Source organism: Falco naumanni, chromosome 20, assembly GCF_017639655.2.
Source record: "Falco naumanni isolate bFalNau1 chromosome 20, bFalNau1.pat, whole genome shotgun sequence".
Taxonomy (NCBI): domain Eukaryota; kingdom Metazoa; phylum Chordata; class Aves; order Falconiformes; family Falconidae; genus Falco; species Falco naumanni.
The window spans coordinates 2923194-2941824 of NC_054073.1; the positions used below are offsets into that span (position 1 = coordinate 2923194).

The window sequence follows — 18631 nt, forward strand, 5'->3', positions numbered from 1 at the left end:
GGGACATCAAGGGGGTGGGTGTAGCATGGGGATGGAGATGGGGGCACCACAGGGCTGGGGCTGGGGCCATCAAGGGGCTGGGGGCACTGTGGGGCTGGGGACAAGGATGTCGAGGGGCTGGGGACACCACGAGGCCAAGACCACCATGGGGTGCTGGATGCCAGCTCAGGGCACTGGGACACTGGCACCTTGAGGACCTAGTTGCTTTAGTCCCCAGCCCCTCCACCCACCCACCCCCAGCTCCCACTGCACTGCTTGGGCTCCAGCCATGCCCCCGGAGCCTGGCCCGGTGTCCTCGCTGCCGCATGGCACCATCCTGCTGTCACTGGGCCCTGCCCTCCCTGCTGGGTGGCTGCTCGGTCATCACCTCCTCCAGCTCATTCTCACTGCTCTCAGACTGGTCCTGGTAGCTGAAGTCCAGGCTGGGACAGGGGACAGCAGCGTCAGGGACCAGCACCCCCAGTGCTGGGGGTATCTGGGGACACCGCCACCGCCACCACCGGCCCTCACCTGGAGAATGAGCTGTCCTCACTGTCCGGCCCGCTGCTGTCCCCATCGCTCTTCTCACTTTCCTCCTTCTTCAGCTGGGCTCGCAGCCGGGCCACCAGCTTGGAGGGCAGCCGCCGGCCACCACCCTGGCCCTCTGCCACCTCACGGATGCTCTGCTTCAGCAGCTGTCCTTGCTCCTGTCCCCGCAGCGCCTGCACGGCACCCAGCCACAGCCCCACCGTCTCCTCATCGCTGGAGTCCCTGCAGGGATAGGGCACCGGGGTGGGCTGCAGCCCCCCCCACCCCGCAGGCCCCCCCTGGGCTCTGGTGGGCTCCCTGCACCCCCTGCTCACCTTTCCTCGTCCCCTGTGTCCCGGTAGGTCAGGGGACCCATGCAGAGGGTGCAGATGTTGCGCAGGGTTTGGTAGCACTCGCGGCAGTACAGCCCTGGGGAGAGCGGGAACATGAGAGTGGGGGGAGATTTGGGGGGGGGGGAGGGGGTGTCCCCGGTCTAGGGGGTTCCTACCTTTGCAGCCCATCGTGATGCAGGCGATGAAGTCTGGCTGCTCCGCCATGCCGCAGGCCAGGCAGCATTTCTGCTGGATGCCCAGGAACCGTGCCAGCCGGGCGAGGATAGGCATCCTGCAGGCAGAGCGCTGATGCTCCACGGGGCCATGCCACCCCTCGGGGGTGCACGGCAAGCCCTCGCCACAGACCCCCCCAGGGCTGGCATCACCCTTTTGCAATGTCCCACAAGGTGCTTACGGGGGTCAGGATGGCTCCAGCCTCACAGAGCTTACCTGGAGATGAGGAAGAGGAGCAGGTTGCCTTGCCCAGCATCACCCGTGCGCTGCGTGATGGCTTGGCGCAGGGCGCGTACCAGCCCTGCCCGCCGTGCCAGGATGGTGCTATGGAGGAAGGTTATGCGCTCCTGGCATGGTGGGGATGAGGGGTGAGGGTCAGTGGCTGCCAAGGGGGTGTGAGGAGGAGGGGGAGACACAATCTTCTCACCTGCTCACGGCTTGGGTAGTAGGTGGCACACACCACCCGGCGCAGCCGTGCCACGTGGCCGCCGAAGACAGCAATGAAGAAGCAGGCACCATACAGGAGTCCTGGTGGGAAAAATACGAGTCACACAGGGGCGACACCCCTCTGTACCCCCCCTCCTCCCCAGCACGCTGAAGGTGCAGCACCCCCAGTCACCCATGCTGAGGTAGGTGATGTAGTCGGGCTCCACCGGCTGGAGGAGGCAGCGCTGGGAGAGCACCGAGACGTTGCCCTGCTGCAGTGCACCGAAGGCAGAGACCAAGTCCCGGAAGATGTCACTGGTGTAGCCCGTCCCGTTGACGTTGACACCCATCACCGCCGGTGCTGTGGGGCAAGAGGGCTCAGTTCTGGGGAACAGAGCACCCCCTGCCCAAAGCCTGGGCCTCTGCCAGCAAAGCACCCAAGGGTGCTGCTCCAGCACAGTGAGTTCTGCTCACCCCTGGCGACAATCTCCCCCTCCAGCTGGTGCCGGATCAGGTCGAGCAGCCAGAAGAGGCCGAAGTCAGCCAGGATGATGCTGATCCCCAGCAGCATATGGCGCAGGACCCCCGCCAGCTGCATCCCATACTGGCGCTGCTCCTTCCATGACAGCCACGGCGCAGCTGGGCGGGCAAGGGAGCACCGTGAGGCTGTGCCGTGCCGGGACCCTCCAGCTCCCCACTGCAGGGGTCCCCTGGGGCTGACCTGGGGGGATGTAGCGTCTTCTCTCCCGGCCTCTCAGGGGCAGCACGGTGGGTCTGCCCTGCTCCGCCCGCAGCAGGTCCATCTCCACAAAGCGCTGCGTGATGTAAACGTTGTCGAAGGTGTCGTCCTGCAGGTACCGGCGACGGTACCTCAGCGCCCTGGGAACATTAGTGGGGATGCTGGGCACCGGCATGCTGGGTCCCTGTCCCCAGGGAGGGGTAGAGCAGGACCCCAGCCCACTCACTTGATGTAGATGTAGATGATGGCACAGATGGAGATGTGCGTGAAGATCCCCAGGACCTTGCGGGTGGGCTCCAGCTGTGTGTGCACGCCCTCCATGATGTCCAAGGCCACCTCCCCCAGGCTCTTGCTGGCAGTGAGGCTGACATTGAAGTGGTGCACGGCCGAGATGTTGAATTCAAACTCCTGGCGGACGCGGTTCAGAGCATTCTTGAGGGCTGCAGGGGTGATAAGGGGCTGTGCGGTGCTGGCAGCTGAGGCAAGAGCTGGGAAGGAGCAGAGAGGGACCTCCGCCCCCCCTGGCGACACCAGGATACTCACGGTCTGCAATTTGCCTCTGGAGGAAGGTCTGGATGTACTCCGGGATGACACAGAAGATGAGGGCAACTGCAGAGAGGGGGGATCTCTGTCAGGGTGGGGTCCTCACAGTGGGCACGGGTTGACCCCCTCACCCCCTTGCCCTGCTGCAGAAGGGTAGGGACCCACTCACAGGTGGCCAGACTACAGAGGGTCCTGAAGGTGACGATGATGTAGCAGAGGAAGAAGAGGAGGGGGATGGTACGCTCGCAGTTGTCCTTGGCATCGTCGAAGAGGCGCAGGCAGCGGTTGTACGGCGTGCCCAGCTCCCGATTGCACACCCTGCTCATGTTGGCCAGCCACAGCCAGACGTTGCGCAGGGCTCGGGCTGCAGGCAAGGAGTGGGGATGGGTGATGGGGACAGGGACAGGGGGAAAGCAGGAAGGGGGGATGCTGGAGCTGGGGAGACCCTCAGGCACCCCCACTCACCGATGTGGCTAACAGAGTCCATGATGGCACGGAAGAATTTGCGGACGTGGTCACCCACCACCTTGGCTTTCTGGGCAATGTCCTTGATTTTGGCCAGCACGTCTGTGGAGAGAGGGACCCCTGACCATACCCTGAGGGACAAGGGCAGCTCAGGGTTGGGCAGCGCTACCCAGGCTTCCCCCAGGAAGGGACCCTCCCATCCCCCTGCATCCCCTCGCCCCCCACTCACCCATCAGCGGCTCCTTGGCGCGTTGCAGCCGTTCGGCCGTCTGGTTGAGGGCGAGCTCGGCCCCGCATGACAGCGACTCGGCAGCCCGGGAGAAGTTTTGCAGGATGTTGGCGCAGGGGCCCTGCATGGCCATGCCCAGCGCCAGCACCAGCATCAGCATCTTCCCCTCCCCTGCAGGGACATGGCAGTCAGTCCTGGGGCTCAGATGGGACCCAGCAGCCCCCAGCAACCCCCCTAGCTTCTGGTGGCAGGACCCACAGCTCCTTACTGGTGAAGATGTGGGGCAGCGACAGCAGCACGGTGAGCCGCATCTTGGCAGAGAAGGCCATGCCCAGCCCCAGCACTGCACCCAGGACGCTGGTGCTGACCAGGCAGAACCAGACGTTGTGGCCCTGCGCCAGCAGCACCAGAGCCCCGTAGAGGCTGGCCAGGATCATGCCCAGCAAGAAGCCGCCGGTGCTGCGGGCCAGCTGCCGCCCCTCACTCTCCTCCTCCGGCGGCTGGGGCTTCTGGGGCTGCCTGCCCTTGGAAAGCCGTGCCGGGCTCTTATCGCGGCTGTGCCGCCCCTGCAGGGCTCTCAGGGCTCTGCCCAGCCACATCCTGGCCTGGCTTGGGCTCTGCGAGGCTCCCGCCGGTCGCTCTGGCTCCGGCCGCAGGGCTCCGGGGGGCGGAACGGCGGCTCACAATGCCCCGGTTCCTCGGGAGCGTCCCAGCCCGCCGCGCCCGTTCCCTGGCAACAGCCCGTGTCGGCAGTTCGGGGGGGCGCAGCACTCTTGTCAGATCTGGGGGAGCATCGCGCTGTTATCGGATCTGAGGGAGCATCCCACCACTGTCAGATCTAGGGGAGCATCCCACCGCTGTCAGATCTAGGGGAGCATCCCACCGCTGTCAGATCTAGGGGAGCATCCCACCGCTGTCGGATCTGAGGGAGCATCCCACCACTGTCAGATCTAGGGGAGCATCCCACCGCTGTCGGTGTTGGGGAGCACCCCACTGTTGTTAGATCTGGGGAGCACCCCAGCACTGTCGGTGTTGGGGAGCACCCCACCGCTGTCGGTGTTGGGGAGCACCCCACTGTTGTTAGATCTGGGGAGCACCCCAGCACTGTCGGTGTTGGGGAGCACCCCAACGTTGTTAGTGTTGGGGAGCACCGCACCGTTGCTGGATCTGGGGAGCACCGCACCGTGTCCAGGACGAGGCACGGAGCCATGAAGCCAGTGATGGGTCCCAAGCAGGGCTGCTTGGTGGGGGCAGAAGCACCCAGGAGGCAGAAACCACCCAACATGAGTGAGATTCCCCCCCCACCCCACCCCACTCCTGGCCCGGCTGCCCGTGGGCAGTGGGGGGGCAGGGCTGACGCCTCCCTTCTCCCTCAGCCCTGAAGCGAGTGATGGTCTCGCTGCTGCCTGCCCCGTGCAGCCAGTTCCTCTGGAGCCAGCCGGACCAGTATCGTGCCAGCAAGTTCTTCTTGGGTGCCTGCGTCGGGATCATCTTTGGCCTTGGTGAGTGTGCCCCGGTGCCAGGTACAGTGGGGGGCCAGTGGCACCAGGGCTCAGGGCACGTTTGTGGGTGTTTCAGGGCTCTGCTGGCTCCTCATCATCCCCATGAACCTCACGGACACGAGCAAGATGTGGATTTCCTGGGGGCTTACAGGTGAGGATGGGGCTGGGAGGGGACTGGGGGGGGAGAGGGGGCCATCGGGAGACTGACCTGGGGGGTTCTCCATGGGACCGTGGGGACAGCTCTCCGCTTTCTGCAGGGGTGACTGCCTTGGGCTGGGCCACGTCCCCCCACTTTCGCTGTGCCACCCTGCTCATGGTCCCCAAATTCCTGGGCAAGGAGGGCCGGGTCTACGTCCTCTCCATTGTCCTCGCCGCCATCTACAATGGTAGGGTCCCCCCACATCCCTGTCCCCTCCAGTGGGGTCCTGAGTGCTGGTGAGGTCTGAAACACCCCTGCTGGTGCCAGGGCCTGTGACCAATACCTGGCACAACCTGGAGGAGGTGACGCGCATGCTGGGCTGTGTAACGGAGATGCAGATCAACCACACTCGCCGGCTCTGGCAATTGATGATGGACCCCATGCGCAAAGTGATGGAGGACTTGATGGTGAGGCAGGGGGCTGGAGTGGGTGGTGGGGGGCCCAGGGGATTGGAGATGAGCCTGTGTGTGTCCCCCTGGCAGTGGAGCGGGGAGACGCTGAGCACCGAGATGCAGAACATCTCGCATGCCTTCATGGCACTGAATGAGGAGGTGGCCAGCGAGGCAGGGTATGACCTGAAGCAGCAGCAGTACCTGAAGCCGGAGCAGCAGCCGAAGCCCGAGCAGCAGCCGAAGCCGGAGCAGCAGCCGAAGCCCGAGCAGCACCCGAAGCCCAAGCAGCAGCCGAAGCCCGAGCAGCACCCGAAGCCCCAGGCAACCCAGAGCACCCAGCAGCTGTATGAAATGAAGACCAAAATGCGCTGCGTTTGTGAGTGGGGGGGCAGGAGGCTGGCAGCAGGTGGGGTGGGCAGCTGCCGGCCAGGTGATGAGGGGGATGCAGCCCCCCTGTACTGGCCTCACTGGGCACCCTGGGTTACTGGGGCCAGTGGGGCTGGGCGTGCATGGATGCTGAGGGTGCCTGTCCTCCAGACATGATCCAACTGGGCATGCAGCGCTGCTGGGACTGGTTCGACGAATTATACCAGGCTTGCTTGGCACAAGTGGCCGTGCCCATCATCAGCCACCTCCTCTGCCTGCCCATGAAGTTCAAGTTCCTCTGCCACATTGCCAGGCGTGGGTGACGTGTGGGACCCTCACCCTGTCCTCCCTCAGTGGGGCAGCTCCAGCTCTGCCCCTGCAGCCCCAGGGTGATGCCCAGGGGTCGCAGCTGGGCTGGCACCCTCCCCACTCTGTGCCCACAGTCATGCAGACCTGGTGCCAGGACAGGATCCCTGTGGAGGGCAACTTCGGGCAGATGTATGACATGGTGAACAACTCCGTTGACAGCCTCAGCCAGGAATTCACTGCCAACATTGTCGTCCAGGTGGGTGCCTGTCCCCCCAGCCCAGGGCCAGGGTGGGTGCTGGATGCTGCCCAGCCCCACAGTCCCTCTGCCACAGGAGGAGCACCGCGAGATGCTGATGGGTGCCAACATAACATCGGAGCAGCTGCTGGAGGAGGTGAAAAAGCAGTTGCAGCAGCATGGTGCCTACGTGGGCCAGGCCGTCACCTTCTTCCGCCTGCTGCTCTCCTTCACCTTCCTCCTCGTCTTCATCTCGTGAGCTCCAGGATGGGGGAGGGCAGGGGGGAGGCACTCCTGTGCCAGCCACAGGGAATGGAGGGGTGGGGGCTTCCTTTGGTAGCAAGTCTGGGGGGGGCACAAAGACAAGGGGGTGGGGGTGTCCTGGGGGACTGCAGCCAGTCCTTTGTCCCCCTCTGGACCCCCACCTCTTGCCAGGGCGTTCTCCTACACCAGGAAGTACTGCAAGGACATCTCCTTCGACAACATCTACATCAGCACCTACTTCCGCCAAATTGATGCCCGCCGCAAAAAGCAGGTGAGGGGGAAGAAGGGGCGAAAGGTGGCTCCCCCCCATGGCAGGGGGTCCCGGGGGACTGTGCTGAGCCACCTTGCTCCCCCTCTCCCAGCACAAGCGGACGCTGCTACCCCTGCGCCGGGCAGAGGTCTCCACCATCATCTTCCCGTGCCGCCTGACCATGCAGACGCCTGAGGTGCAGAGCATGGTGAGGGGCTGGCAGGGGGCTGGGGGGCTGGGGGGCTGGGGGGCTGGGGCTGGGGGGCAGGCTGCGTCAGACCTCACTCCCTACAGGTGCTGCAGCTGCTGGAGTGCGTTGCACCCCTGATCCTCCTCATCCTTGCCTGCATCCTGGACCACGTGCTCTTCACCACGCTCAGCGTCATCCAGCAGCACTCCTTTGTGCAGTACTCCTTCCAGAGTGAGCCCCCAGCCCCACAGTGCCAGGGGGCAGTCCCCAGCCCCATGGCCGCAGCATGCCCCGCAGCAATGCAAGGGTCATCCCCCACCTCCCCAGCCCCACAGCTTCCCCCCCTCCATGCTCTCATCCCACAGGCAGCCACCACTTGGTCGTCCATGTGATGGGCACATCCCTGATGGCTCGGCTCCTGCGGACCACCATCGGTGTCCTCAACTCCTCCTCTGACACCAGTCTGGAGACGTCCAACATAGGTGAGACACCTCAGGGATGGGACACCCTCTGCCCCAGCTCCATGGCCTGGCCACTGCTGCCTCGCAGAGGGGCTGGGGGGGTTTTGCCCAGGGGCTCAGCGATGCCACCATGTCCCCAGCCTGCCTGCCGCAGCCCCAGAGCATGAAGAGGCAGGAGTACCTGAGCAGCTGCCTGCCCCTGGCCTTGCTGGCACTGCTCTGCCTGGTCCAGGTCTACATGTACCGCCTGCGCCGCGTCATCGCAGCCTTCTACTTCCCCAAGGTGAGCGGCAGTGCCAGCACCAACTGAGGGCCTGGCACAGCTTGGGCTGGCCCAGGGGGGCATTGTTGGGGGTCCCCGGGCACCCTTCATGGTTTTTGCTGGCGCAGCGGGAGAAGAGCCGCGTGCTGTACCTGTACAACAAGATGCTGCAGCAGCGGCAGAGCTTCATCCACTGGCAGCGGAAGCGCATCAGACAGCGGGCACAGCGGCACCTGGGACTGGTGAGTGGGGATGGGGACACAGAGCTGGGACCACACCAGGGTGCCGGGGCGGTGGGTGCCACCATCCCCCAACCCCAGGTTGGTTTCACCGTGTTTGGGCTGCTCAACCCAAGCCCCACACGGCGCTGGCCTCGCTGCAGGGGATACCACTGGTGGAGTGGTGCTGCCGGCGCTGGCCGTGGCTGCGCCGCTGGGTGCGCCAGAACTGCACGGTGTGCGAGATGCCCAAGACCCCCCAGGACCAGGTCTGCCCGGTGCCCACCTGCGGTGCTTGGTACTGTGACCAGTGCTGGAAGGAGGCGGGTGGCACGTGCCTCGCCTGCACCCCTGGGGACGGCAGCATCTCCCAGGACAGCAGCGAGGAGGACATGCAGTACGCGGCCTGAGGGTGGCCGGCAATAAAGGCTGTGCCCCGCCCCCCCCCCGCAGACCCCCCTGCAGGGTGCGGAGTGGGGTCTGTGGGGTGCAGGTCTCTGGTGTACGGAGTGGTGAAAGGGGCTGTGAGGGCCATGGGGGTGGAGGGTCTTCTGGGTGTGGGGTGGTGAAGGTAGGGGGTTCTGATGGATGGGGGGGAAGGCAGGGGTCTCAGGTGTACGGACAGTGCAGGTGGGGGTCTCTGCTCTATGGAATGGTGAAGGTGGGGGGCTCTGGTGTATGGGATAGTGCAGGTGGGGGTCTCTGCTCTACAGAATGGTGAAGGTGGGGGGCTCTGGTGCATGGGATAGTGCAGGTGGGGGTCTCTGCTCTACAGAATGGTGAAGGTGGGGGGCTCTGGTGTATGGGATAGTGCAGTTGGGGGTCTCTGCTGTATGCGGCGATTAAGGCAGGGGTCTCAGGTGTACAGACAGTGCAGGTGGGGGTCTCTGCTCTATGGAATGGTGAAGGTGGGGGGCTCTGGTGTATGGGATAGTGCAGTTGGGGGTCTCTGCTGTATGCGGCGATTAAGGCAGGGGGCTCTGGTGTATGGGTTGGGGAAAGCAGGGGTAGCTGGTGTATGGGGTAATGAGGTGGGGGTCTCCACTGTATGTGGTGGTGAAGGCAGGGGGCTTTGGAGCATGGGATGGTGAAGGTGGGGGCCTCCACTGTACTGGGGTATGAAGGTGGGGGTCTCTGCTGCATGGGGTGAAGAAGGTGAGGGTCTCCAGAGCATGGGGTGGAGAAGACGGGTGTGTCCAGAGCATGGGATGGAGTTGGCAGGGGTCTCTGCTGCATGGAATGAAGAAGGTGGGGTCTCCAGAGCATGGGATGGAGATAGCGGGGGTCTCTGGTGCGCAGGGTGGAGTTTGCAAGGGTCTCCAGAGCACAGGGTGCCAGAGGTGGGTGTCTCTGGAGCGTGGGGTGCTGGAGGCAGGGGGTCTCTGGAGTGAGGGGTGGAGTTGGTGGGGGTCTCCGGAGCGTGGGGTGGCAAAGGTGGGGGTCTCCAGAGTGTGGCGTGAAAAAGGTGAGGGTCTCTGGAATGTGGGGTGGCAGAGGCTGGGCTCTCCAGAGTGTGTGGCGGCAGAGGTGGGGGTCTCTGGAGTGTGGGGTGGCGGAGGCGGGGGTCCCTGGAGCGGGGGGTGGGCGGGGGTCCCGGCCCACCACAGGGGGCGGGGCTCGAGGGCGGGGCCCGGGCAGCGGCCCACAGCCGCAGGCACAGGCGGAGCCCCGGAGCGCTGCCGGGGGGGCGGGCCCGAGGGGGCGGGCGGCAGGGGCCGGGGGCGGGCCTGGGGGCGGGCCGTGGGCGGGCCCGGGCCGTGGCTGGGCAGGAAGTTCCGCCCCCCGGAGCGGGCCGGGCCGGGCGGCGGCGGCGGCGGTGGTGCCATGCGCGGCGGGAGCGGCCGTGGCGGGGCAGCTGGGGAGCCGCCGGCCGGGGACCACCGGGCCCCGCTGGGGCTGCGGGGGGACCATGGGGGGAGGGGGGGCGCGGGCGCTGCGGCTGCTCTGGCCTCTTCTCGCCGCGGGGCAGCTCATCGCCGCCGGCACCGGGACCAGCGGGAGCGGCGCAGGTGAGTGGGGACCTGAGGTCCGCGGGGGGGGTCCCCGGTCTGTGTGTGTCGTGCGCCCCCCCCTCCCCTCCCAGCCCGCGGGGGTTAGCTCCTCGCCTCCCCCCCGGCCATCGCGCGGGCACCCTCAGGGACCGGCAGCAGCCAGGCGGGGGGGGAGCGGGCGGGCAGCCGGGACCGGGGGCCGCAGCCCCGCGGGATGCTCGGTGCTCCGCCCCCCCGTGGGAGCGCGTAGCCCTGGGAACCCGCGTTCCCTGGGCTGGTGGGGAGCGGGGTCTGCGGGGGACCCCCGCCGCTCCAGCAACTGCCGGGCCCCCGGAGGGTGGGGGTCCACGGAGACCGGGGGGGGGGCGCTGCGGGGCGGGGGGGACTAATGAGTCAGCCGGGCCGGGCCTCCCAGCCCTGCCCCAGTCCCCGAGCTGGTTGTACTGGGCGGCTGGGCCGGGGCTGACGCAAGGCCTGGCAGGGGACCCCGTCCCGAGCAGGGGGGAGATGCGCCCCCGTCGCCCTGCCGCAGTCCCCCGCGGGGGTCACCTCCAGCCCCCTTGGAGCCATGCCCCGGGCGCTGTGGGCAGGGGGTGCCCGGGGCGGGGACTGGGGGGACCATGGGCGCTGCTGGGGTGAGCCCACGGGGGTCCCAGTTCCTGCTTCCCACCCCGGACTCCAGCCTGGGCCCTGGGGGGGCTGGTTGGGATGGGGGCAGCACAGGGGGTGCTGGCTGGGATGGGGGACAGGGGGTGACCGCGTGGTGATGGGTGACTGTGTGGGGCTGAGCTGCAATGGGCGACGGGGCTGGAATGGGTGCCGGGGGGTGGGGGGCTGCAATGGGTGACAGGGCTGGGACGGCTGACCAAGGGGTGGGGGGCTGCAATAGGTGATGGGGCTGGGACAGGTGTCTGGAGGGGGGGCGCGGGGCTGTGATGGGTGACGGGGCTGGAATGGGTGCCCGGGGGTGGGGGGTGCTGTGATGGGGGGTGCTGTGATGGGTGACCAGGCTGGGACAGGTGACTGGGCTGGAATGGGTAACTGGGGTGGGGTGGGTGACTGGGGGGGTGGGCTGCAGACAGGTGACCAGGCTGTGATGGGTGATGGGTGACTGGGCGGGTTGGGCTGTGGTGGGTGACAGGGCTGGGATGGGTGACTGGGGGAGGGTGGGCTGCAGTGGGTGACAGGGCTGGGACAGGTGATGGGGGGCGGAGGGGCTGCGATGGGTGCTGGAGCAGCTCTGTCCCCATGCAGGTGACAGCTCACGGCAGCGCCACGCAGAACTGGGACGCTCCTGGCACATGACCCCGTGGGTCCTGCGGGACAACCAGACTCTCAGCCTGGCAGAGGCAACCCAGGTGAGCCCTCGCCCGCATTCCTGGGGCGCTTGTGCCACTAAGGGGCTTGTCACAGCTGGGAGGGGGGGCTGCCTGCACCCCGCCACCTCCCCCTGCCCCCTTCCCACTGCAGGAGACCCACCATTCAGGCCCCGTGTCCTTGAGGGTCCAAACACGCAGAGGGTCCGGGCACCCCAGGGGCAGTGGGGAGGGGGCGTCCAGCAAATTCCTGTCCTCTGCCGGTGCCAGGCGGGACCTCGGTGGGTCGGGGCACCCACCCTCCCGGCGCTCCTCCCGGCTGTGGCGGAAGGGCCCAGCCCGCCCCATGGCCGTTGGGAGTCTCTCTGGCGTTTCCGCCGCGCTGCACCGGGCAGGAAGCGCGAGGGGCGGTGGGGGGGGGCCGCTCCGTCTGACACCCCCTTCCCCGCACAATGAGCCCGGGAGGGAGGGACGCTTCCTGCAGGGTGCGAGGGCGGGGGCCAACAGAGGATCCCTTCCGCCCCCTCCCTCCAGGCACGCGCCAGGTGGGTCCCCGGCCCCCCTTCGATGCCCCACCCTGGGGGTCATGGCATTTCAGGGGGGGTGTGGGGATGGGAGGGGACCCCACGGCTTGGCGCAGGGTCAGGTCCCCCTGGGGCAGGAGGTTCTCCTGTAACCGCTGCCTGTGGCAGGGGGGCTTCCCTGCCCGGCTGCGGGTCCTGCTGGAGCTGGAGGGGACGCGGCTGGTGCTGGAGCTGGAGCAGAACTGGTGAGTCGGTGGCTGGCTGGGGCAGAGCAGGGGCGTGAGTGGGATGGGGGTCCTGGGGGTCCCGTATCTGTGGAATGATATGTGCAGGGTGGGGCTTCCATGGGGTCCATCTCCATCCATGGTGCACAAAGAGGGTCTGGGGGACCCTCTCTCCATCCGTGGTGCATGTGGAATGGGGGTCCCTTGTTCCCCTTCTCCATCATGTGGGATGGGGGGTCCCAGGGACCCTGTCTCCATCCGAGGTGCACCCACAGCAGGGTGGGAGGTACCGGGGTCCCTGTTTTCATCAGTGGTGTGCTCAGGATGGGGGGAGCTGGGGGTCCCTGCTGCGGGGTGACGCATGTCTCTGGCAGGGAGCTGGTGCTGGGCACTGGGGCGCTGCTCTACTACCTGCCCAACGGCACGCAGGTGACACAGGAGGCCAGCAAGCAGGTAGGGCCCAGGCACATCATATCCCCAGCAGTGTCCCTGAGCTGTCCCCGTGCTCTGGGGGGACCCTGGTAAGGGGCTAGCTCCTGAAGTCCCCCCTCTCTGCTGCAGGAGCACTGCTGCTACCGAGGCACGGTGCGGGGCTTCCCTGGCTCCTGGGCCAGCCTCTGCGCCTGCGCCGGACTCAGGTGAGCCCCTGGCCCCAGCGATCCCCGAGCCCGGCTCCCACCGTGCCGCTGACCCCTCCTCTCCCCTTCCCCAGCGGCCACCTCTGGCTGTCAGAGACCAGGAGCTACGGGCTGGAGCCGGACACCGGCAGCCCACCGGGGCGGCACATCGTGTACCGGCCGCGTGAGGTCCGGCTGGCACCACGGGCTTGCGAGCAGGGATTCCTGGACCCCCCCTGGGCAGAGGCAACAGAGACTGAGCCCCCCTGGTCACAGAGGGTAGGTCACCCGTGGGTCTCACCCCACTGGAGAGGGGTCCCCTCGCCCGTGCCCTGACTCCCTCTACCTCCCCAGGGCAAGCGGGCGGTTGCGGAGCAGCGGTTTGTGGAGCTGGTGATGGTGGTGGACTATGCTGCGGTGAGTGCTGGGCAGGCATCCCTGGCGTGGGGGCTGCCCTGCTCCCCCTCAGCCCCCCTGACACCCCCCACCTCCACCCCCAGTTCCAGAATTACCGTGACCTACAACGTGTTCGCACCCGGACCCTTGAAATTGCCAACCAGGTGGACGCGGTAAGTTGCTGCTCTGATGCACCGGGTGCTGTCCATGCCAGCCCGGTGCTCGGCTGTGCCCTCGCTGCTGTGGTACCGGAGGTCTCTGACCCACCTCCCCCGTGCCCCCCCCCCCCCCGCCAGTTCTTCCAGCCGCTGGGAGTGCGGGTGGCCTTGCTGGCGGTGGAGGTCTGGAGCGAGGGCGACAGGTTCGCGGTGGGCGGCAGTGCCAGGGCTGCGCTGGAGCGGTTCCTGCGCTGGCGCCGGGAGGAGCTGCTGCCCCGGCTGCCCCATGACAATGCCCAGCTCCTCACGTGAGTGGGGGTCAAAACGGGAGTGGGGGACAAGGCGTGCAGGCAGCCCCCCAACCCCTGCGCTCTTTCCCCAGGGGCGCACGCTTTGAGGACGTCTCAGTGGGGATGTCGGCTCAAGCCTCCATGTGTTCTGCACGCTCTGGGGGGGTCAGCATGGTCAGTGCCACTTGCCCCCCTTCCCCATCCTGCTGCCACCTGCCCACCCTGACCCCCCCTGTCCCGTAGGACCACTCGATCAGTGTCCTTGTCGTCGCCTCCACCGTGGCCCATCAGCTGGGGCACAACCTGGGCATGCGCCACGACAGTGCCGGGCGCTTCTGTGACTGCAGTGACCTCCAGCAGGACCGCGGCTGCATCATGGCATCGCCCACAGGGTGAGAGCAGCAGGCAGGGTGGCGGGGGGCCAGGGCTGAGCCCCCTCCCAGCCTCATGGCCCCTTTCTCTGGCTCCACAGGCTGACACCCGGCTTGAGCTTCAGCAACTGCAGCCGGCAGGACCTGGAGCGCAGCCTGCGGCAGGGACAGGGCTGGTGCCTGTCCAATGTCCCCGAGCCCCGGCGCTTGGCCGGGAGCCCCCGCTGCGGCAACCACTTTCTGGAGCTGGGCGAGGGCTGCGACTGTGGCCTCAGCGTGGTACGGGGGGCTCTGGGCGGGCTGGGGTCTCCCCTGCAGCCACCCCCTTTCTTTTAAGCCTGGGGCTGCCCATGCCATGCTCCAGCCCTGCTGCAGGGCTGGCGGGGGGGATGCCAGTGCCCCTCGCTCACTGCAGCCCCTCTGCCCGCAGGAGTGCACTGATCCCTGCTGCAACAGCAGCACCTGCCAGCTGGTGCCCGGGGCCGAGTGTGCCACGGGGGATGCCTGCTGCCAGGACTGCCAGGTATGTGGGGACAGGCAGGTGACAGCACCGGCGCTCCAGCCACTCCCCAGGGTGGGTTCCTTGGGGGACCCCACTCATCTGACTGTGCCTCCCCCCAGCTGCGCCGTGCCGGGGACATATGCCGGGAGCCGCTGGGTGAATGTGACCTGCCCGAGTTCTGTGACGGGGTCTCACCGCACTGTCCCCCCGACACCTTCCTGCAGGACGGGCAGCCCTGCGCCGGCAGGCGGGCGGTCTGCTACGGTGGCGCCTGTGCCACCTATGAGGGGCAGTGCCAGCAGCTGCTGGGGCCAGGTATGGCGGGGCCAGGATGGGGGCCAGGGGCCTGGTGGGGGTGCTGAGGCTTGCTGCCCCCCCCTGCTGCAGGTGCCGGCCCCGTCTCCAGCTCCTGCATGACCTTTCTGAATGCAAAAGGGGATGAACGTGGGCACTGCGGGCAGCTCCCCAATGGCTCCTACGTCGCCTGTGCCCAGCAGTGAGTGCCGTCCCCACCTTGTGTCCCCCCCTTGCTATCCCCCCTGCCCCTGACCCCTCTCCATCCCTGCAGGGACGCTGGCTGCGGGATGCTGCAGTGCCAGCGTGGTGGCACCCATGGAGACCGAGCAGAAGGGTCCTGCCAGGGGACACTCCTGCCCAGGGACGAGGACGTGAGCGATGCGGCTATGGTGCTGCCTGGCACTGCCTGCGGCTCCGGGAAGGTGTGTACCAGCGTGGCAGGAAGGGGGCTGGGGGGGTCTCACCTGGTGCTGACACCCCGTCCCCCGGTAGGTGTGCCTCCAGCACCGGTGCCAGGATGTCTCTGCGCTGGGTGACCAGCAGTGCCACAGCAGGTGCCACGGGCACGGGGTGAGTGCAGGGCTCGTGGGGGGGGGCGGTGGTGGTGCTAGCGGTGGGGACCTGCTGGGGGCTGAAGCTCGGTGTCACCCGCTCAGGTGTGCAACAACCACGGGCACTGCCACTGCGAGCGGGGCTGGGCCCCCCCGACCTGTGAGAGCCCCGGCGCAGGGGGCAGCCAGGACAGCGGCCCCGCCGCCCTGGAGCGAGGTGAGGGCAGAGGCAGGCGGCCGCCGCGCGGAGAATGGGGCTTTGTGCGGCCGGAGCCCGCGTGGGGTGCCGGGGGGGCTGACGTGCCGCTTTCCACAGGGGGGAGCGCCCTGCCCACCGCCCTGCTGCTGAGCGCGCTGCTGGGGCTGGCCCTGGCGCTGGGCTTCTGCTGCGCCCGCCGTGCCGGGCTGCACAAGCACCTCTGCCAGCTGGGCAAGGGGACCTCCTGCCAGTACAGGTAACCGCGCTGGCGGGGATGGGTGGCACGTGGGTGGCACGCACGCCTCTGTGTGCATGCGTGTGCCGTGACAGGTACCGGCGCTGCCTGCCTGCATGTGGGCACGCACACGTGCGCGGTGGGTAAGCGGGGCGCGTGCATGTGCATTCACACGCGTGTGTGCGTCCCGTAGCGGCTGACCGAGCGGTCTGCATGCGTGTGTCCCCAAGCGGGTGACAGTCCGTGTGTGCCTGCATGCATCCCCTCCGGCACAGGTAGCAGACCCTGTCGTGTGTCGTCGCCCCATGTCACCGCGGTTCCTCCCCCCTCCCACTGGCCCCCACCTGCAGGCTGAGCCCCCCACTCTTCTCCCCACAGTGCTGAGACCCGGGTGCGATTCCTGGGTCCAGAAGCCCCAGACGGCTGGAGCGGGTAACGTCACTGCCGGAGCCTGGGCGTGGGGCTGTCCCTGAGCTGTCCTGCTTCGCAAGGCCTCCGGTGCTGCGATCTTCCCCTGGCAGTGCCCGTGGGGTGTGGGGCAGCCCCCGGGGTGCAGGGTGTTGCATCTTCCGGCGCCGAGGGGTTTGTTTCTCTTGGGCTTCTGCTGGTGTTGGTGTTGCTCGGTCATCGTGTGGGGTCCCCCAACTGCCCGGAGCGAGCGGGGCCTGATCCTGCCTCTCCCCTGCAGGATCTCGCAGCCGGAGCCCCAGTTGGGCAGCCAGGGCCCCCCAGAGCGCCCCCGGCCCCCACAGTGGCGTCAGGCCACGGAGCTGCAGGTCATGCACAGAAGCAAGGTGAGAGCCTGCGGGGGGGGGGGGCTGGTGATGGAGGGACCTGCTGGTGAGGGTGATGCTGTCGCTGTGGTAACAGGCTGGTTGCCGTGGGTACTGGGATTTGGTCTGGTTGTTGCCAAGGAGGCATCCCTGGTACCAGCTCTGAGCATCCCTCCATGCCGGAGCTGTGTGGTGACTCTGTGGCACCCTGGGACAGGAGCAGCCTGGCACGGCCCTGGACCACGCCGCTGTGATGTCCTGTGCCGCACGTGGCACTGGCTGCACTTCTCCAGGATCAGTGCCCTGGCTGGATGCCGCAGCCATCCAAAAAGCGGGGCTGCTGGCGCAGGACTGAGCCCCTGCGCCGCCCACTGTGGGGTGGGGGGGTTTCTCTGCTTTGCGGTGGGAGGGGGGTCTCCGCATGCTGCACGGCTTGCCCCACTGCAGGGCTGCATGGCGCGCCTGCCCCCTCTCCCTCTCTCTGCAGCCGGCTGCCCTCGGCTTGGCCCGGCCCGATCCGCCCTCCCGGCCTCTCCCGCCGGACCCTCTTCCCAAGGTAACGCCGGGGTGGGGGTCCCGGGTGGCACCGCCCTGGCCGCCGGCCACCACTGCATGCCTGGCTGCGCACCAGCTCTTGGGGACCTGCGGGCTGTGCCCCTCTGTGGCACAGCCCCCCACAACCCTCCTACTCAGCGGGGGGCTCATCCCCACGGCCGCCAGTCCCCGCGCTGTCTCGCTGTCCCCTGGCTGTCTCACTGTCCCTGCTTTCTCTGCCCAGGCCCCCCCCTCGGACAGGCCGCCCCCCCCCACGCGCCCGCTGCCCGCGGACCCCGTGGTGGCAGGCACTCAGGTAACAGCAGCGCAGTGGCAGCGTGTGGGGCAGGACAGCGTGCGCCTGGGCCAGGCAGCCCCTGCCCCCCGTGGGGCCAGGAGGTGGTTTTCCCCCCCTCCCCAAGCCCATCGGGGGGGTCAGCCCATGCTGGAGCTTTGACACCCCCATTCCCCTGCAGCCCCCAGGTCCAGCCAAGCCCCCCCCACCTCAGCGGCCGCTGCCTTTGAACCCCCCGGGGCCTTCGCTTCCCCATAGCGAGACACACCCCGGTCACCCCTACGTCACCGTGATTCCCTCCAGGTGAGGGGGCGGGGGAGGGGGCAGGCTGGAGGGCTGCAGGGTGCCAGCATGGGGGGCTCTGGGTGGGGCTACACAGCACTGGAGTGGGGTGCTGGGGGGGGCAGAGCAGGGGGCCAAGATTGGGGGGCATAGTGGGGGGCTGCAAGGGCCAGAGCAGGGGGTAAAGGGGGGCGGGGAGGCTGTGGGGTGCATGGGGGAGGGGGAAGGGGCAGGCTGGGATGCTACAGGATGCCAGCATGGGGGGCTACGTAGCACCAGAGTGGGGTGCTGGGGAGGGGGGTGGGGGGGCCAGAGTAGGGGCCAGGACAGGGGACTATAGGGGGTGAGTGGGGGCTGTAGAGGCCAGAGCAGGGAGTGAAAGTGTGGGTGGGTGGGGGGCTGTGGGGGTGCATGGGGGGTGTGTGTGTGCAGGCTGGGGGACTGCAGAGTGCTGGCATGGAGGGGCTGTGGGGGGGCTACATGGCACCAGAGGAGAGAGATAGGGCTGACAAGAGCCGGGGACCAGGATGGGGGACTATAGGGGGGCGGGGGCTGGAGGGGGCAGAGGGTGGAGCCAGGAGGAATGGGGTGCCAAATCAGGGGCTGGGGGCGGGGCTAGTGGGGGCTGTAGGGACCAGAGCAGGGGCTAGAAGGGCGGGGGGGGGGGCGGGGATGGGCGGCTGCAGGGGACCAGAGCAGGGAGCCAGGAGGGGCTATGGGGACCAAGAGCAGGGTGCGGGGGGGCACAGGGCCGTGACCCCAGCCCCCCCACCACCCGCCTTTCTCCCGCAGGCCGGCCCCCCCGCCGCCCGCCGGTGCCCCCCGGGAGGCCTGAGCCGTGGGCCGAGCCGGCCGCAGCGCTGGAGCCGCGGGACAGGCCTCACCCCGGGCCCCGCCGGGCCTCGCCGCCCGCTTGTCCCCTGTCAACGCCAATAAAGGGGCTGTGAGCTGCC

The 18631-nt window shown here is 67.9% G+C and overlaps 3 protein-coding genes across 9 annotated transcripts; 2 read left to right on the top strand and 1 right to left on the bottom strand.

Annotated features, from left to right (window-relative positions):
* Positions 1–301: 301 nt before the first annotated feature.
* Positions 302–4074, bottom strand: DCST2 (DC-STAMP domain containing 2). Its single transcript, XM_040577990.1, has 15 exons — positions 3744–4074; positions 3476–3646; positions 3247–3348; positions 2951–3145; positions 2782–2847; positions 2465–2678; positions 2221–2378; positions 1974–2138; positions 1693–1860; positions 1501–1601; positions 1290–1420; positions 1016–1131; positions 843–936; positions 511–750; positions 302–422 (listed from the first exon to the last, which is right to left on the bottom strand). The coding sequence occupies exons 1-15, from the start codon at positions 4072–4074 to the stop codon at positions 323–325; spliced, it is 2352 nt and encodes a 783-aa protein (XP_040433924.1). The 3' UTR covers positions 302–322.
* Positions 4075–4865: 791 nt separating this feature from the next.
* Positions 4866–8533, top strand: DCST1 (DC-STAMP domain containing 1). The gene is made up of 15 exons (XM_040577991.1): positions 4866–4977; positions 5235–5363; positions 5444–5583; positions 5659–5767; positions 5849–5944; positions 6106–6249; positions 6378–6499; positions 6576–6733; positions 6914–7013; positions 7105–7200; positions 7287–7413; positions 7548–7664; positions 7784–7926; positions 8034–8147; positions 8261–8533. Exons 1-15 carry the CDS (start codon positions 4866–4868, stop codon positions 8531–8533), a joined length of 1980 nt encoding a protein of 659 aa, XP_040433925.1.
* A 1484-nt stretch (positions 8534–10017) lies between these two features.
* Positions 10018–18631, top strand: ADAM15 (ADAM metallopeptidase domain 15). Of its 7 annotated transcripts, XM_040618503.1 has the most exons (25): positions 10018–10132; positions 11369–11472; positions 12123–12199; positions 12553–12631; positions 12740–12816; positions 12891–13074; positions 13150–13212; positions 13296–13364; positions 13488–13657; positions 13732–13813; positions 13883–14031; positions 14112–14289; positions 14441–14533; positions 14632–14827; positions 14900–15008; positions 15081–15231; positions 15302–15379; positions 15466–15577; positions 15677–15815; positions 16173–16226; positions 16483–16588; positions 17055–17123; positions 17346–17417; positions 17578–17699; positions 18471–18631. In XM_040618503.1, exons 1-25 carry the CDS (start codon positions 10033–10035, stop codon positions 18511–18513), a joined length of 2676 nt encoding a protein of 891 aa, XP_040474437.1. In that variant the 5' UTR covers positions 10018–10032; the 3' UTR covers positions 18514–18631. The 7 variants fall into 7 exon arrangements, 5 of the variants coding, with proteins under 5 accessions (XP_040474437.1, XP_040474439.1, XP_040474438.1 ...); XM_040618505.1 differs by lacking the exon at positions 17055–17123; XM_040618504.1 differs by lacking the exon at positions 16173–16226.

What these genes read in the sequence shown, in the direction of transcription:
- DCST2 (XM_040577990.1), bottom strand. Translation starts at nt 4,074, where the DNA reads ATGTGGCTGGGCAGAGCCCTGAGAGCCCTGCAGGGGCGGCACAGCCGC. An exon ending in CCAGAGGCAAATTGCAGACC is followed by an intron (nt 2,679 to 2,781) that starts GTGAGTATCCTG and finishes TCACCCCTGCAG; the next exon opens with CCCTCAAGAATGCTCTGAAC. An exon ending in ATCATCTACATCTACATCAA is followed by an intron (nt 2,379 to 2,464) that starts GTGAGTGGGCTG and finishes TAATGTTCCCAG; the next exon opens with GGCGCTGAGGTACCGTCGCC.
- DCST1 (XM_040577991.1), top strand. Translation starts at nt 4,866, where the DNA reads ATGGTCTCGCTGCTGCCTGCCCCGTGCAGCCAGTTCCTCTGGAGCCAG. An exon ending in CTGCCAACATTGTCGTCCAG is followed by an intron (nt 6,500 to 6,575) that starts GTGGGTGCCTGT and finishes CCTCTGCCACAG; the next exon opens with GAGGAGCACCGCGAGATGCT. An exon ending in TGTGCAGTACTCCTTCCAGA is followed by an intron (nt 7,414 to 7,547) that starts GTGAGCCCCCAG and finishes CTCATCCCACAG; the next exon opens with GCAGCCACCACTTGGTCGTC.
- ADAM15 (XM_040618503.1), top strand. Translation starts at nt 10,033, where the DNA reads ATGGGGGGAGGGGGGGCGCGGGCGCTGCGGCTGCTCTGGCCTCTTCTC. An exon ending in GCCTGGCAGAGGCAACCCAG is followed by an intron (nt 11,473 to 12,122) that starts GTGAGCCCTCGC and finishes TGCCTGTGGCAG; the next exon opens with GGGGGCTTCCCTGCCCGGCT. An exon ending in CCCCGCCGCCCTGGAGCGAG is followed by an intron (nt 15,578 to 15,676) that starts GTGAGGGCAGAG and finishes CGCTTTCCACAG; the next exon opens with GGGGGAGCGCCCTGCCCACC.